The following is an 18576-nucleotide window of genomic DNA, read 5'->3' as shown; positions in this document are numbered from 1 at the left end:
TAAGACGTGTACTTATCAATTTTGACAATTTAAACTTCATATAACCAAAATTTAACAAAATCGAGATTTTTGGAAATCATTTTGACGTTTTCTTTTATTACTTATTGGATACTTAACGTACCTCCATAAGTTAAATTATTATCCATAATTATATTCAATTTATCCATAATTTCAATTATAAATTTGTATTTGAATATAATAAACTAAACCGATCAAAAGATGGCTCTTTACAAAACCTGAATTTGAATTTCCCGGTTAAACGTTAGTAACGCCATCTTTTAATTTACTAGAATTTTCGTTACATGTCATTGTAATGTCAAAATTTTGAATAAACGTAATAAGTCGTAATTTATCAATACAATATTCGTGACACCTTTAATTTCTAAATTATTTCGTGTTTTCCACGTACAATTTTTATTAATTTACAATTTATTAAAAAAAAATCTGAAGTTCCGGTAAAGTGAACATAACCTCACCGAAAAATAATACTTCAGTGACAGTCAAGGCAGCTTTTTTTGCCATTTATTTATAAGGTAAATGTCAACAGTTGAAGCGTTTTTCATTTTTCGATCAACAAATTAATAAGTAAGCCCCCCAAAAAAAAAAATCTTCCGCGGCCAATTGCATAATGTTTCATCATAAAATCCTTTCGATCTAGGAGAACCAAAAGCAATTAATCCCCAACAAAGTGAATTTCTAACAATTTTTTTTAGACTCAGTTATTCTTAAACTATCAACATGGCATCTATGTTATTAAGTCGAATGTGTTGCTCCCCTGGTGTACGAGCTAGCACCATCAGGAAATTACCGGTTAAAAGTTTCGTAAGGAATTATGCTAGGGATTCTAGGGAGAGCTTTGAAAGGGCGACCAGAAGACCAACTTTACGAGAAAAAGCCATGGCACCAGCTACAGATTCAGGTAATTACATTCAAAATAATTTCAAAATTTAAATTATGATTTTTTTTTAGCTTTTAATATTGGAAAAGGTGCTTTGGCTGGTGGCGCTGTTGTGGGATTAGGTGCCCTTTGTTTTTATGGTTTAGGATTATCTGACCAAGCGGGAGCTTTAGAGAAATCAACGTAAGCTTTATGTTAATAAATTGAGCATTTATAGATGATTTTTTTTTAAGTTTCTGGCCCCAATATGTAAAAGATAGGATAACAACAACTTACATGTATTTTGGGGGATCGTTGGCAATAACAGCAGCCAGTGCTGTTGCAGCATTTAGGAGCCCAGCTATTTTAAGATTAGTTGCAAATAACGGATTTATGGTAATTAAAAATAAAATTGAAATCCATCCTCCTTAATATTATTTCTTTTTATATTAGGGAATTGCAATAAGTCTTGCTGCTATAATTGGTACAGGAATGTTAGCTCAAGGGATAGAATACAAAGAAGGTTTTGGAGCAAAACAAATTGCTTGGATCTTGCATTCTAGTGTTATGGGTGCTATGGTGGCCCCATTATGTTTCTTAGGTGGTCCAATTCTTATCCGGGCAGCTTGGTATACTGCTGGAATTGTTGGTGGTTTAAGCACAATAGCTGTAAATTAATTCATGTTAATTAAAACGTATTTTTTTAAATAAATTATAATTTTTTAAAGGTTTGTGCGCCAAGTGAAAAATTCTTAATGATGGGAGGTCCCTTAGCGATGGGGTTGGGAGTAGTTTTTGTATCTTCATTAGCCACAATGTTTTTACCACCAACTACAGCTATAGGAGCAGGCCTTTATTCGATTTCTCTTTATGGAGGGTTGTTATTGTTCTCTGGTTTCTTGCTTTATGATACTCAACGCATTATAAAACAAGCTGAAACTCATCCTGCTTCGGCTGCTTTGTATGGAGTACGACCATATGATCCAGTCAATGCGTAAGTATATATTTAAAATTAGGAAAAATATTTTAAATCATCTTTTTTTTGTTTTAGTGCAATTGCGATTTATTTGGATACTTTAAACATTTTTATAAGAATGGCGACTATTTTGGCTGGTGGCGGACAACGAAAGAAGTAAAAATTAATTTCCCCATTTACTAATAATTTAGATATTATTTTAACCATTAATTTTTATTCTAGTTAACATATTTTAAATGGCGCGGAAATTTTAAGTTCACTACTTTTGTATAATTAAGAGTTGTTGCCTATTAAAAAATAACAACACTGTTTATGATACAAATTGTTTTCATTTTGCTTTTAATTTAAGATTGTATATAGATTATATATTGGTTACATCTTAGATATAGATTATTTTATACATACAAATTTCTTTCTACTTCTAAAACATTTCTGACTTCTTGAACTAGATTATTCACTATGTTAACTATAAAAGATTTCCATGTCAAACTAGAACCTTCTAATTCTTCTGTAATTGTAAATAAATAAGTTAATATATCATTTTGTGTTTAAATAAGAATTTACTGGATATAAAAGCAAGTTTTATTTAATCCAGGATTCTTTGCAGCTTCCTTGGACCTTGTTATATTGCCTTTTTGTATATTTTGGTCATTGTTATTCAGTTTGGCTATTAAATATTTTTGTATAAACAAAATTTTACAGGAAACTGTATTTATACAAAGTATTTTTCTATATAAAATCCTACTTTTATTATACAGTTTCCTCACTGTTATGGTAATCTTTTCATCACTTGCACACGAATGTTTCCTCTTCATCATTGGTCTCAAATCGCTTGCTTCCAAGTGCTTCTTTGAAAGGTAGTGACAAGTCTAGTTCATTTCCATTTGTTTTTGCTGTTGTGTGGGGCCTGGCGCTGTCGTGAAGAAGAGAGCAGCTTAACTTGATCGCCGTGGTAGGTTTCGTTGAAGGTCTGGCTTCCATGTAATAAATCTACCAGTAGGAAACCCCTTCAGTCCCAAAAAACCGTTACCAACACTTTCCTTGCAAATAATCGAATTTTGGCCTTCACAGAGGTTGCATCGTATTTCTTTCTCGACTCCATTCTTGCACGCTTTATTTCGGGAATGTAATGATGCACCCATGTCTTATCAAAGGTTATAATTTTATGCAAAGAACTTCCCGTTCTTCTTCGAAAGGAATTCCACAGAATTCCAATTTTCTTTCGAAGTCACCTTCGTTCAATTCCCATTTGGTAGACAATCCCTCATAATTCTTGAAAGAATTAAGATATCGGGTTTTGGTTTATGGGGTTGTTTCTTTTTTCATTACCTTTAAGGAAAACTCGACAGAGGTTGCTATTTAAAAATGTAGGGGTGGTCATGCAAAAAACTCCACATTGCATGGAAGTTCTGAATTATCTAAGAATGTAGCTCATGTTGAGTATCTTCAAAGATCTCTAGCTGTTGCGATTTTTACTATCAGGCGTATTAGAGCAATAGCTGGATATGAGACAGCTAGGCCTATGTACTTTGCGAATTTTCATGGTAGGGCATTATATGGTATCTTAATTTGGAAGAATTCATCGGCTGCGAAAGATATTTTCCACCAACAAAAAACAGCAGTAAGAGCTTTAACGGATGAAAAAAATGCCACAAAAAGCCATATAACATATTTACCTTTTGGCAAATTTCACCATACTTTTTATAACCCCACATCTCAACCAATGTTCATTCAAAAAGCTCCAAATAGATTGTTATTTGTTGTAATAGGGGATGATCAAAAATTGAATTACTGATACACAATGATATTTGCCAAACAAAATTAAAATCAAAATAACTTGAAAACGAAAAACATTTAACTTTGAGGGTGTTTTGTCTGTTCAACTTATTTTGCAAAACATTTGAAAGCTCAATAAATATATTATTATTATTAATGTTACAATGAGCATTCACATGATGGATACTTTACTACGTAAAGCTGGGTAAACTTTTTTCAAAGATTAAAAAAAAATAAATTTTACAGCATGTAAGATTTTTCTTTATTATAATTAAGCGTTCCATTTTTTCTTAATTTCACAAGTGATTCTTTCACTTATACACAATAAATACGGTTTTTTCATGAGAATAAATATAAAAGAGAGGTTTAGGATTAATATTTTTTTTTCATTTAAATCTTTGGGAAAGTGCAGTCTTAACGGAAAATTCATTGAGATTACTTCAGAAACATCGTCTAAATCTTAAAAAAGAAACTAATCGAAATCAGGAACATTTAAAATAAAAGTACAAAAATTAAATGGCACAAATATGTGTTTTAGAAATCACAAAAACACTTTGTAATAAAATATGATTTAAGATTAATTAGCATTGATGATATAGTTTTACAATTTGAATTTTTATGGTTTCTATACACAACTATAATACAATTTTTATATGTATTAATGAATAACGCCCAAATTTTTTTTTTTATTAATTTTCTTTCTATTTTTTTAATTTTTTCGGTTTAAGAATTTCTAAATGTTTATTTTAAGCGAATAAATACCTATTATTTTTTTTTGTATCTACACATGGCAAAAAATACTATTATAAAATTACATCTTTTTAATAATGGATACCGAAAAATAAGGGTTTGATTAAAAATTAGGTTTTTTTATAATCATAAATAGTGTACAATAATTATTTTGAGTACTATTTACAAGGATACCACTTAATGAGTCATCATGATTCAAAATCAAAAACTTAAAAACGTTAGTTATGATTCGCATGATTACTTTTTTTTAAAGAATTGTCTACAATATTAAAAGACAATCCACACAATCATTAATTTTTCTTTACATTCACAATTTTCTTTTCTAAATCAAGCTATTGTGATATGTAAATTTGAAATTTATTGAGCACAACACGGCAAAGTTGGATGATAACATTCATTTTTTTTTATATTTAATGTTTTAATTATTTTTTTTAATTAATTTTTTCTCGCAATTTCATTTTTATATCATAAAATTTATGAATAATGACATATTGTTTTCTTTTTTAAATTAACATTAAAAGTAGATGAAATGAAATGAAATAAATAACGAAGAGTATCAAAAACTTATAACGAAACAAATAAAATAATTATATACATTCAACATTAATGTTAATTGATTAATGATTTTTTTTGGAATTATTTATTTTTTTACTAAACTAGCTATCCTATGTAGATGTGGTTTCATGCTACTATTTAAAGCCGCTAATGGAGAAGATGGAGCCGGCGATGGAGGTGGGATATTATTATTTTGTATTGTTGATTGGTTTTGATCTTTTAATGATTGCTCTTTAGCACCCCTAAAAAACAAAAATTTATTAAAAAAATATGTAATCAAGCAATTTATTTTTATTAACTTACAAATATCTGGTTAAATCCTCAATATCAACCAACATGGAATCTTGTTCCATGTGCAAATCATCTCTTTCCATTAAAAACTTAACCAAGTTTTCGTTTAGGGTCTCAATTTGAGTATGTAAATCGTTTACGATTACTTGTAATTGAGCCACGTTCATTTCGGTTAAAATTTGTCTTGACAATCTTCTTCGATCTTCTGGAAATGGAATTCCAACCTTTTCTAAACTATGACGAACCATTTCCGTTATGGGACTCTTTTTTTGTTTTTGCCTCTCAATCTATAAGTAGGAAAAAATTAATTGCTGGTACTTTAGAGTTTCAATTATTTGGTGGTAATTCAAATAAACTATGAAGTTTAATATAATAATAAATAATATAAAAAAAAAATGTAAATTTTGGTGATTTTTAGGTGTTCTGCACTAACAATTTTTGAATTTTGTCGCATCTATTATAAACTACCTATTATCTTTTAGGTTCATATTGATGTAAATTTAATTTTTCTAAAAAAAAAGTTTCTAGTAAAAACCCCCTTGTTGCAAACTAAAAGAAAATTTCCTACCCCAACTTTTAACAATTGTTATAAAATAGTAAATACATTTGACAAAGATCTAAATAAATACCGATTTCGTTTTCCTAACTTCAAAATGTGTGAAAATATGTTGGAAAATGATTCTAAAAGGCCCCTAACCTTACAGGAAGTGGAAAATATTACTGATGATGAAATTGACGTTGCTATTATTCTCCAATTAGAGATGATCTGTGATGGATATGTTATCAAACTCAAAGAATCTGCGTCTTTGGAAGAATGTCGTGTATTACTACAAACTAACTACGACACACATTTTCTTGATGCAGATAATCGGTATAAATTAAAGCAACAGGATAGAGGCTTACAAAACCGAGAAGAACACCAAAATATTGTCGGTAGATTCACAAAAATGCTTACCCACTCCTCTATTAACGAATGCTCAGAGTTTCTATTCTTTAAAACTATGATGCAACAGAGAAAATAGGATATTGCTTCACCTGGGATGAATCTATAGGTGGACGAGGTGGAAATGAAATGCCTTCATGTATTCTAAAATACATTAATTTAAATGTAAAAGAGTCTATGGAAAAAATTGAAGCGATAACTGACCATCACAAAATAGAAATCATCAGATGATTACGTGCTATCTTTTGATTCTTTTGCTGAAGCTTTCCCTAAAATGTATAGAACATAAATACTAGTGGTGAACGGATAATGATTTTGCGAAAAGTCGGATACCGGATATTTCCACAAGGATCCCTCAAGAAATTAATTTTATAGCGAATTTTGAAAACTATCGATGAAAATTGCAATATCGAAATCTTATCAAAACTTCAAATATTGTTTTCTCAAAAACTAAAAGTTATTTTTCAAAACGGATTGGTTCATTGGAAAGAGGACGCTTTTATTAACATTTTGGTAAATTTTCATACTCATATTCCAAGAAATGGATTTTATAGGAATTTTTAAAACTTAATCGGCAAATTTTGTAAAATTCGAAAAATTGGCGATCATTTCAAAATTTTTTTTCTCAAAAACTAAAAGCGATTTTTCAAAACGGCTTGTTGCATTAAAAAGAGGATACTTTAATTAATAATTGGTGATATTTCCACAAGGATCCTTCAAGAAATTAATTTTATAGTGAATTTTGAAAACTATAGATGAAAATTGCAATATCGAAACTTTATCAAAACTTCAAATATTATTTTCTCAAAAACTAAAAGCTATTTTTCAAAACGGGTTAGCTCATTGCAAAGAAGACACTTTTATTAACACTTTGGGAAATTTTCATACTGATATTCCAAGAACTGGATTTTATACGAATTTTTAAAACTTAATAGGCGAAAATTGCAAAAATCGAAAAAATTTTCTGTCATTTCAATAATTTATGACTCAAGAACTGAAAGTGATTTTTCAAAACGGCTTGTTGCATTGAAAAGATGATACTTTAATTAATAATTGGTGATTTCCACAAGGATCCTTCAAGAAATTAATTTTATAGCGAATTTTGAAAACTATCGATGAAAATTGCAATATCGAAAATTTTATCAAAACTTCAAATATTGTTTTCTCAAAAACTAAAAGTTATTTTTTAAAACGGACTTACTTTTACAATAATAAAAAAACTATAAATAATCAAAACTTTTTCATATCTAAGGTGGTTCTTGTGAAATTTTTAAGAGAAAAACCTGGAGTATCATATTTTAAAACAGATTTGAATCAAGAAAATTTTAAACAAGTTGATTTCAATAGAGCCACTAAAAGAGAAGAGACGCAAAGAGAAAAGTACTGTTAATTCTAAGGAAATTATTCCCAATGTTAACTTATTGCTGCTGAAAAAATTAAGAGAGACACTAAAACCTATCTCAACTAAAAAGTATAATGATTTGCAAAAATCACTAACATGGGTACCTAAAAGATTCCATGAATACTTTACAAATCTTCCACATGGTAACCTCAAGAAAGACGACCCAAAAATGCAATGATTTTTATTTTAATTGTTTGTTACTTGACCTTTAAGATTGATAGTTTTTACAATCTTTCTTTATATTTTTAGTGTTTTTTGCCTTTTGTTACTCTTTACTAATTACTTATAAATGATATGAATTAGTTTTTGTTCTACAAATTTGCATTGTTCTACCATGGGTTTTTAACAATAATTAAGTATCAAGTCCCACATATCTATAAATGAGTAGGAGCTAAACAGTGTTAACTCACAAAATAGAGTATTAAGTAACAAGATAATAAGATAGGTTGGTTATTATCAGCTTTAGTTATCTTCCAAAATTATAACTGGGAAAATAATAACCCAAGCTCTCCCATTACAAGAGTAATTGGTTTGAAAACATCATTATTCAAAATCTTACTGTAAAATTTAAAAAGTGTCACTTAATACTCTTTGGTTCTGAGGTCCAGATATGCATTTTAATAAAAAAAATATTGAAAGGTAAATTTTTTCAACTCTTGTCCAATAATGGGTTAATTTCTTGATGATTTTTTAATTAAATTTAGTTACCTCCATTTGCATTCGAGCCATTTCTTTAGCTTGAGCCAAAGCCATTCTAGCCTCAGTTTGTAACCGAGCCTGTCGAGCAAAAAAATCAGTTTCTGTCATAGGTTGGGTGATGGGTTGAAGTAAAGGTTGACCAATTGAAAGAGTTGCTGGTCTTATTGGAGGTGGAATTTTCTCCTCATCAACGTTTTGATTCGCATTAATAATCGTTTTTGATTTTTGTTGTTTAGGATTCGTCATCGTACACTCAGAATCAGAACTTGGACTCTCTGTATCTGACATAGTATCGTTCATAAAACAAATTTGAAGGTTCATACCTATAAATAACACAATTTGATGAGTTATTAAAGTTAATTACACTAGTTTAATTATTACCACTTTGTAAACGAGATTGTAAGCTGGGTTTTCTTCCCGGCCTATCATTATAATACTCATCTTCCGATCCCATTGCAAGCCTTCGACGAATCTCCTCTCGATCAGTTCTTCTCTGAAAGTTTAAAAAAACGCGAATTATTTTAAAATCATAAAAGAAAATATTTATTACTTCATCATCATCATTAATAGTAATAACTTTCATGAATCTATCTAAAATGTTATGTTCATCCAAAGAAGGTGGCACAAACGGCACCCATTCCATATTTATGTTAACCGAATTGTTATCGTTAAAATTCAAAGAACAAGCCCTCGGTGACAAGAAGTCGTTTTCAAGGTACTCAAACTCCTTCTCCTTTCTCTTTTTTGTCGTTACAATAAAATGACATTTCGCATCTTTGTTACTTAATTTTTGTTTTAACCCGCCAAAATTCAAAGTAAACTTTTTCGATTGTTTTTTTAAAGAAGTAAACAAATCTTCAAACATTTTTTTAAATAATTTTTCTTTGATAGTTTAAAAAAACCGTGATTGATGCGTTGAAACGTTGTCTCACTTAACACTACTCGGTGATATTTAAAACGTGACGAAAACGAGAACGAAACTCACGGTGGTATCAGTTAAAAAATATAAATAAATAAACAAAGGTCACTTTTGTGAGTTGTAAGGAGTGAAAACGTTAAGCGCACGTGAGGTCTTTAAGGTAAACAAGGTAAAAGTATCGGAAGTCTATAGTGAGGAGTGAGAAGGGATTATTTTTGAAACACCTGTCCCTTCTCTTGAAATGTGAATGCGGGCCAAAAGCTTGTTTGGTTGTCTGATGTAAAATTAAATAAATAAAAAAGATTTGATAGAATTATTTATTAAAAAAAGTTAAAAATTATTATTTTAAAAGTTAAGATAACCTAAATTTATTTAAATGGTTATGTTAAATGTCAAAATTTAACCTAAAAAGAAAGTTTGTTGATGTGAAGTTAGCGTAATGATATTGAATATAAAGTTAATTAATAATAAAAAAAAAGTTATTAAGATAATAATAATTGATTATGCCATAGAAACTTTAATACCAATTATTGTATTAGAGAATTATAAACAATCAATTATACAATGTGATTTTGGTTTAATACCTACAGTGGCGGACAAAAGTCTACATACAGCATTGAATTATGAGGTTCTTGTACAACGCAATAAGATAACAAAAAATTAATATTACAGTGTGATTAGAGATACTTATATATTACAAAAAAGAACAAAACACAAATCGCTCAACAGCTACTACAACAGCTAATTTAAAAAAATAATACAAAAATTAATAGGACAAAAGTATACATACACAGTAGTTTTTAACTCAAAATAAATACATGTGAGCTTCTATAACAGCACGCAAGCGTCGTGGCATTGAAGCAACTAAGTTTGTTGTCTTTTTGCTGTTATTTCAGCTCAAGATACGACTAACGCAGATTTCAGTGTTTTCGCAACTGTGATTTACGCATCTTTCGTTCCAAAAGCTCCCAAACATGCTCGATTGGAAGATACGAAGATACGATATAGAAGAAACTCATTAGAAAAGAAAAAGACAACACAGAGGTGGAAAAAGGCTGGATAAATACGAAAGCTACAAAACAGAAAATAGAAAGTCTAGCAGAAAATTAATAATAGTAGAAAGGGACTAAATTTAGCATAGAAACCGTCCCATGTTCTTTTAAGCAAGAGAGAGTCTGGAAGGGGATTCGTAACAGAAACTGAGCAGAGATTGGAAAGAAAAAAAGAAATTGGCAATTAGAAAGAGATTAAACAAAACTAGAAAGACAAGACAAGGAGATGAGTGAAGAGATTTGTACAGACAAATGAGACTTTTGGCCTCTTTCAATTTTTGCAAAGTTGGTTTTGTCATGGGCGTGGGACAACTTTTAAATTTGAAATGGAACTTTTTAATTGTAGTTAGAAATCAACGCTATATAATAAATAGTTTTTGTTTTCGCTGCATAACCTTGTTATTTACCACTCAATTAAATTAAATGTTTGAAGTGGTGACCAGTTTGATGCACTTATCGATTAGTAGCGACATACTTGTACAGATCTCGACAGCGCGTCAAGTGTAATTTGATTATTCGAATATTCGACAACACGAATTTTTCCAGAAATTAAATTAAAACTAGAAACTTCCGGGTTATGCCGTGCGTCTATTAAAACATTGCTTTTGAATTCTAATAACACCAGCCGTCAAATTTAAATTCCTTCGAATTAAGAATGTTTCCATGTAAAATTTAAAAATTATTCGTGATTTACCCTCAGAGTGGGAGGAGGGATCAGCTTTATCATCCTTGCATGGATCATCGAAGAAATTTTATCTATTTTTTATCTGATCCGTAATTTTTAAAATTTTCCGTTTCGTTGGGTTAAGTGCGATTTATAAAATATGCCGGGTACTTTAATGATGAATAATATCCATAAAGAGTGATCTTTTCATTCTGCTTTGCATGATCATGCCCGAAAATGGCGATAGAAGAAAGGAATTGAACAAAAACTGAAAAACCCAAGAAGGAAACTTGTAAAAGCAGAAAGACTAGAAACAGTAGAAAAAGGCTGGGCAGAGAAGAGGGGGTGAAGTGGAAAAAGACTCTGGAGGCAAGAATAATACTAGACAAACCAGAAGAAGACTGTTAATAGATGCAAAAGTCTAACACAGGAAGCAGAGATAGCTGGAAGAAGGTAGGCTGGAGAAAACACGAAACCTGATAAAAAACTAACATAGACAGGAAATTAGTAAGAGGAAAGGAGACTGCTAACTATGATAAGAGGTTGGAAAGATGCTGTTTAGGCAAGAAAGGGAGTAAATAGAGGGGAAATAAACTGGCAAGAGGATGGTAATACTAGAAAGAGATTGAACTTAGTGTAGAACGAGGAGAGAACACTGAATATAGATTGGAAATACACGAAGGAGGCTGGGCAGAAAGGAGAGAGAATGGAGAAAGAACGGAAAAACACTGTAAAGGCGAGAAAGGACAAGAACTACACTAGAAAGAGACTGGTAATAGAAGAACTTGAACAGAGACTTGAAAAACGGAAGGAAGACTGGAAAGAGACTGTAAAAGCAAGAAAGATACTGGACATAAAAGAGGAGGGCTGGAAGATTGCTAAGAACGTCCACTTGATTGGCATAGCTTTCTTGTGTTATTCTTTTTCTAATCCTGTGAGTTTCATTTAATTTATGATAAAATTATACCGTATGTAAGATTCTTCTTTATAATGATGATACAATTGATTTTTGAACTTCCAGATTGGCTAACCTCATTATTTTCGTTTAGACTCTTCACCTTTAAATCTTTTTCAATTCTGCCTTTATTTAAATATTAGTCTAATGAGATGATCCACAAAAAATTGCAGAAAAAATACTCTACAATAATGGACAACCGTTCATATGATAACTATATCTGAACTTTAACTCTATTAAAATCATTATCTACGACTTACAAATAAAGATTTTCAAAAATTTAATTGATTTATAATTAATTATATTAAAACAAAAATAAATTGTTAATTTACTTACGATTTCTCCTAAACTTTCCAACGATTCATGATTATCAAAAGTTAAAGTATACAAATCTTTTAAATAACAAGTATCCTTCTTGTAATGTCGTTTTCGTTTCAACGTGGACATTATTTTATCAATTTCAAAACGGAAACACCATAGACAACGTTATCGGAATAAACAACGCGAACCAACTAACCATTAACGAAGAACGAAAGCTAACGACCGCGTCAGTCTTGAGACAGGAAGAAGTTAACTGTACTAACTACTGTATTTTGATGATTTTTTTTTGTGTTTTGTTAAAAAGAGAAAAAATTTTTTTACCGCTAGACGTGGCGAAAAATACACCACAACGCGAAGTACAGCAGAAAACGATGATTCATACTGTGTTCCTCAGACCAGAACACAGAATCGAGGTTTGTTGCAGAATTTTCTAATGTGATACATAATAGAATTGTGTTTTTTTAGAAAGTTGGTTTCGTTTTCATTTACATAGAATAGGGTAATTATTATTAATTGAGGATGAAAAAAGGTTTACCATAAATAAATCTGAAAACATTGGGGTTAACTTTAAATTTTGATGTTCTGGGTTTTTATCATCTAAAATGTATTCACGCATCATTTTTTTTAAATCACTTCACGTTAAACTTTCAAACTTTTCTTGTACTTTTTGCTATAAATATAACGAAAAACGTGTTGATTGTTTATGTGTTGCACAGTGCGTTGGGAATGTGGTGTTAGCTGTGGATATTTTTATCAAAACCTTTTCTGATAAGATATCGGTTAATCGTTTAATTATGCTTTTGCGCTTATGCTTTTACATATTGTATTTAGGTAAAGAAGCCGGAATTATCACCCGGTTTTTATGTTATCATAAAAACATGCGAGGTGATTATAACACGTTTTATTTTATTTTATTGTTTTTTAAATTAAAAATTTTATATAATAATTTTTGATTCGAAGTAAATCTTAATCGTGTTTTGCGAAAGATAATATCATCTACGACAACCTAAACTTTTATTGTGATTAAAAATGATCAACAAAGTAATAACAATTTTTTAATTTGTCATATTGACACAAAATTCTTGAAATGTCGTCTCTCCTACTAAACATCTTAAGAATCCCGGTTTATATCAAGAAATTAGCAGTTCGAGCAGTGAGAATGTATGAGGAGTTTCTGAGAAAACCAGCAATTCCGCTGCTGAAACAAGAAGAAATTTCAAAACTGCATAAGAAACGATTTAAGATGTGCACATCAAGCGAACCGCATAAATGTAAAGATATATGGATAGATAGGTTACAATTACCTTATTATCGAGATTTGAGAAAAATCAAAACGACCCCGGTGAATATTAAAAAAGAACCTCAACTTAAAGATGCTTCGTTAAAAATCCCTCCGAATCCGGTTCCTGTTGGTATTGGTTTGTCACGGCAATCAATTGATGATGAAAAAATTAGAAAATTACTGTACGAGTATAATAAGCAAAAAGAAAATAATATTATGGAGATGAAAAGGCAAATTCTTAGTGGGAAGGATCCTACGAATAAAATACCTGAAGTAAAAGTGCAAGAAAAGCGAAAAGAATATGACATTTCGAATGAAGAATGTTCGCAAAGAAAGTCAACATCAAGAAGGAGTACTTTACGTGCTGTGTAATTTGTTTATATTATTTTCTTCGTATGAAAAAACTTTATGGATATTATACTTTATGCATATTGTAGACGGCAATTAAGTTAGCTCTAAATTAAAAATGTTTCTGCCAAAACTTAACAAATATTAATTTAAATATATAAAAATCATTTTTCAAACATTCAGTAACAAAAAAACATTTTGTTCATCTTGAATTCTGTGATTTAAATCATTCAGTGTTATTAGCCAACACAATTATCCACCAACTCTTGCACAACTGTCATTGATTATCTTGCAGTATTCGATGTTGCGCCAATCGTACCGCATCCTGAAGTATTGAAAAGTTCAATGTGTCGAAACTGTACAACTTACTCTCTCCTTCCTGGTGTGTAAATGGATTCGAATAATTCGGTAACGATAGTTTGTTAACTCAGGTAATCTATGAGATGAAAATGAGTATTTTCTGAGTTTTTGGAATACTCAGATCATACTTCTTTCACCAACTGAACGCATAGAGCTTTGTAAAGCTGTAACGTACAATTTTGACATTCTATTTATCTTCAAAACACGGTTATGTTATGTTTCTAACATGGTCAGGTGATTATAGCTCGTTTGTAACAAATTGTTACTAAAACAAGTAGACTTATAACGTTGTCGTCTGGATTTCTTTTAGGAAGTACTTTTGAAAGTTTTCAATGCGAAGTGGTTTGGGTCCATCTAGAGGTTTTTCATATTTCAAGTAAATGGAAGATAATCTTTTTGATACTTTAATACTACGTCACACTTTGAAAGCCGAGCTTAGATATGGTATCTCTAAGATTTTTTTTATGTTTAAAGTCCTTTATGTCAAAAAGGTAATGCATATTTTCCTGTATCTGCAGCTGAACATCTGGGTCAGGTTGAATAGCCAACAATTTTCGTAAATGGTATTCACTTTTCGTTATGTTGCAAGTTATAAAATAGTGGATTGAATCTAAGATCAACCTAAGATGATTTAATAAAGCAAAGGTTGTATCTTTGCTCTTTTCTGACATCACTTCAAATTGGTTCTACTTCATAACAACTTGATTTTGATTATACACAACTTAGTTTATAGTATTACAACTTCATTTTCTTCCACTACTAGAAGATCTTACTTATCGAACTTCTGATTCGTCTGCATTTTATATGTTTTATTGAATAGTATGTATTTCTGGAACAAATCTATGAAAAATATCTTCTTGGAAAAACCATTAGAATTTGTTAAAAAAGGAACTTGAAGCTTAAAAAGAGCCAAAAAAGTAACTTCGTTCCAGAAGCTGCGAGAGTACACATAAAGCTGTTTTTTTTGAGTTTCAGAACACCTAAATATGGAAAGGACCAAATTATCTGGGAAAAGCTTGTATCACCTTGTAAGAATTGCGAACTATTGTGCTTTCGGAAAAAATTAAGTTAAACGGTTAGAGTCTGCCTCACTTTCTAATAAGACTGTGCGTCGTAGAATAAAATTGATGTTAGGATCATATCAAATAAAGGAAGAATTTTCATTTTGTGGGCACCTTATCTCTAGCATATTGGTCGATATATTTACCACTGTCAACAATCTGATTGTAAAGCATGGCTTATATTAGATGAGGTGCGTATATGCTCAAATGGAGCATGCGTAATGATTGGGAAACATGGTAGTTATTGATTTGTTATCGTAATTTCTAAACATGTGTTTCTAAGTTTACGATGTAAACGTACATCTCACTTTTCTGTTGTTGATAAGCTTAAGTCATTCATGAACAAGTTTCAATTTGTAAAGTTGTATTCTATCTCTTTTCTTAGCGAAAGATTAAACTATGTTTAAAATGAAGTTATTCTCAATTATTTGAAATTAGCTTGACAGGTATTTGAATAATACCTTATTAGATGATTCATAAAATATGAAAACGTGTATAATAGTGGTTAGAGTAACGTGGGTGGTGTAAAATTGTAGCCACAAATTCTACAAAACAATGTTTTTTAGAAAAAAACACTTTTTATGCAAAGTGTTACGTATCTTTGTAGCAAATGGCATGTATATTTAGTATATTTATGTTAATATTCTATATATAAAGTTTAATAACGTCATACATTTAAAAAGTCAACTAAAAACAATGAACTGAAAGCCTAATAGCAAGTAATTGCTCCCAATTGTTTTGAATGGCTCACCACAACTGATTACACGCAGTACAATTCAATATGTATTGTCTTATTGCGAGTAATGTTTCGCCATGTTTGTTAGTCACCAATAGGTTAACCACCTCACTATATATATCAAATATGACTAATGTGTAATACTTTTTATGTATATAATACATTGTTGGAATCTTATTAATTATAGAGTGGATACATAAAGCTATACTTCTGCAAACAGTATTCTAAGACTATTTACTTCTTAATAAAATCAATTGAGTTAAAGCAGTATTAATACTTTGATTAAGACGAGCAACGGGGTTCCTCTTAGAACAATGTATTTCATAGTTTAATTAACCTGTAATTAGTTGCTTGGGGTCAAATAGGCCCGAATGCACAGTATATACCATACCAAGCTCAAGTATTCATTTAACCAGACTTATGGCACAAGTAGATCCCAAGTGGGTAATATGCAATACATGCATGCTTATATTAGTGAGGGTTGGAGGTGCGCTACAGGTTAATACTCACTAGGACTTATTTGACCCCACACAACTAGTTAAGGTTAATCTTTTTGATTGTCAAAACGTTATAATTGATACTCAAGTAAAGGTCAAGGGAGTTCCTGACCTTCCTTATGTTTAATGAAACCAGCTCTATTGAATTACTGTATGGAATCGTACGGAGTCTTTAAAAGAAAATTTAAAAAATTTATTTTTTCTTACCTTATTTTTTAAAGACTCCTTATTTTTAAAATCCATTTTAATCTTAAAACTCACAAATACGTAATATCACAAAAGAAAAAATATTCTTTAAATAACTCTGTTGTTGACTAGAAACAGTACATCACTGAAAAACCCCAAGCGTACCTCGCGGAAATTGGTGAATAAGATCACAATGACGTCACTTTACGAAATAAGTTTGCGCTCGGTTCACATACGCATAGATCTGACCTCTAAAACGTTTCATCGTCGTTTATAATTCAGTTTCATCAACACTCCAGTATCATTCAGAGTAACTCCCTACAACCTCTTCGAAAAGATTTTTTTTCCGTTCGCTGCACAATTTACTCTCTGTCTGGAAAAGAGATTACAGCACGTGGATATCGAATGTAACCGTTTACCAGATGGCCATTATTTGATATTTAGTAGGTCATAGTTGAAGTTAAAAGAGATATGGTTATTTTTTTCCATTTTTTTTATCGTTGTGATTCGACCTCTGAAAACGAACTGCAATTAGCAGCCTGTCACAGTCTATTTTCGATAATGTGGGTGCGGTTTTTACAGTTTACACGAAAATAGATTGGTTTTAATTGAAATTTTTATTTTACTTAATATTTGGAATTCGATAAGAACGGTGTGATTATGGGTGACGTGTAAAAAGTTATCGCATAACTTTTTTTTCAAGTTAATACAAGTTTGTTAAATAAGGCTTCAGCGGTGGGTGTCGGTTGAAACTGGAAAGTTTCTAAAAAGTTTTCTTATTGTTGAGAGATGAAGGAAAGTTTTCTTTTAACAAAGAAAAATATATATCGCTGCGAATGATTGCAACCAGATAAGTTTTATATGAGAGATAGTTTTTATTTTTTGCACACCGATTTATTCGTTCAATAAGATAAATTTGATGACAAGTTAATTTCCGTTTAAATTAAAAGTATTCGCGAAGCAATATCAATTAGCCACCGCACAGAGTAATTTCCCATTTGCAGGGTGACGTTGCCTTTCTCAAATTGAAATTCAATAATCTGTAACAGTCCCGCACCGAATCGCATTTACCACGTTTCGCTTTGAACTTACCCTTCTTTCCTCTTCCCTGGCAGCCCTCAGGTGCAGCTCGATTGCTTCTAAATCAATTTTCGGCATCGCCGTTTCGATATTGTACACGTCGAAGCTCCCTGTATAAGAACAAAGAGAACTGTCAGAACATTTTGATAAAACGATCTTTTTCGAACGAGGTAAAACGAAAAATAAAAAAAACTTTGTACCACCTGGGTACCAAATTTTTTTGGAATTTTCTATTTTTTAAAATTTGTATTATCATCTGGGGAAATTTAAAGGGTTAGGTTAATAATCCTCTAAGGATAATATCCCTTTAGGTCGAGTTTGCGACGACGTGATAATTATCTTGCATAATTAAACGGATATGTTACAGGCTCCGTTTTGCCGTGTTGTTGAGATAATCAGTTAACTCAATTGGCACTTGTAGTTAGTGATATTGTTCCCAAAAGACATTTTGATTATAGTTTTATCGGTTTTATCGCTCTGTGCCTAATTTTACTCCGATTATTTGTTTCTACAAGGTGAATTTTTGTGCTAAAAATTGTTTCAGCAGCGAAATAGACCTGAATAATTTAGACAACGTGCTGAATTTAACGTCCATACTGAGCTCTTCAGATGTATATGCAAGAATGTGAAATATTTCCTGAAGAAATTGATTATGTAACTGACATTTTTGTTTATGTGATGACACTAACATAAAAGATGAAAGAAATTTCCAAGACAATATTGCGGCCGCACTGAAAATGGTGAAAAAGTTTAATGAATAATACAAAGTGTACTATTTGCTTGGGAAGATGCTTTATTTATGACTTAAAACGTTATCTCCTTGCTACAGAGTCTCAACCAAAAGAT

The 18576-nt window shown here is 30.8% G+C and overlaps 2 protein-coding genes across 5 annotated transcripts in view; one reads left to right on the top strand and one right to left on the bottom strand.

Moving 5' to 3' along the window:
• The first annotated feature begins 274 nt into the window (after positions 1-274).
• LOC111427904 (growth hormone-inducible transmembrane protein-like) lies at positions 275-2393 on the top strand. 2 transcript variants are annotated; one of them, XM_023063262.2, is made up of 8 exons: positions 275-533; positions 714-919; positions 970-1081; positions 1132-1273; positions 1331-1546; positions 1606-1871; positions 1929-2009; positions 2076-2393. In XM_023063262.2, exons 2-8 carry the CDS (start codon positions 739-741, stop codon positions 2077-2079), a joined length of 1002 nt encoding a protein of 333 aa, XP_022919030.1. In that variant the 5' UTR covers positions 275-533; positions 714-738; the 3' UTR covers positions 2080-2393. The 2 variants fall into 2 exon arrangements, with proteins under 2 accessions (XP_022919030.1, XP_071052605.1); XM_071196504.1 differs by lacking the exon at positions 275-533 and adding an exon at positions 569-585 and having other exon boundaries at positions 1929-2393.
• A 1474-nt stretch (positions 2394-3867) lies between these two features.
• Positions 3868-18576, bottom strand: part of LOC111427738 (Schwannomin interacting protein 1) — a 92897-nt gene continuing 78188 nt past the window's right edge. For all 3 annotated transcript variants that reach the window (XM_071196351.1, XM_023062997.2, XM_023062996.2), the window contains 5 exons: positions 17743-17840; positions 8651-8762; positions 8279-8592; positions 5238-5512; positions 3868-5176 (listed from right to left, as the gene is read on the bottom strand). In XM_071196351.1, the coding sequence (XP_071052452.1) occupies positions 5020-5176; positions 5238-5512; positions 8279-8592; positions 8651-8762; positions 17743-17840 (956 nt within the window). In that variant the 3' untranslated portion in view covers positions 3868-5019. The remainder of the gene's footprint in view (positions 5177-5237; positions 5513-8278; positions 8593-8650; positions 8763-17742; positions 17841-18576) is intronic.

The sequence above is a fragment of the Onthophagus taurus genome, chromosome 6, assembly GCF_036711975.1.
Source record: "Onthophagus taurus isolate NC chromosome 6, IU_Otau_3.0, whole genome shotgun sequence".
In the NCBI taxonomy this organism is placed as follows: Eukaryota; Metazoa; Arthropoda; class Insecta; order Coleoptera; family Scarabaeidae; genus Onthophagus; species Onthophagus taurus.
This window is presented reverse-complemented; position numbering and strand designations above follow the sequence as displayed.

Coding starts and splice junctions, on each gene's coding strand:
- LOC111427904 (XM_023063262.2), top strand. CDS start 739: ATGGCATCTATGTTATTAAGTCGAATGTGTTGCTCCCCTGGTGTACGA. Junction 1,082..1,131: donor GGAGCTTTAGAGAAATCAAC/GTAAGCTTTATG, acceptor TTTTTTTTTAAG/TTTCTGGCCCCAATATGTAA. Junction 1,547..1,605: donor GTGGTTTAAGCACAATAGCT/GTAAATTAATTC, acceptor AATTTTTTAAAG/GTTTGTGCGCCAAGTGAAAA.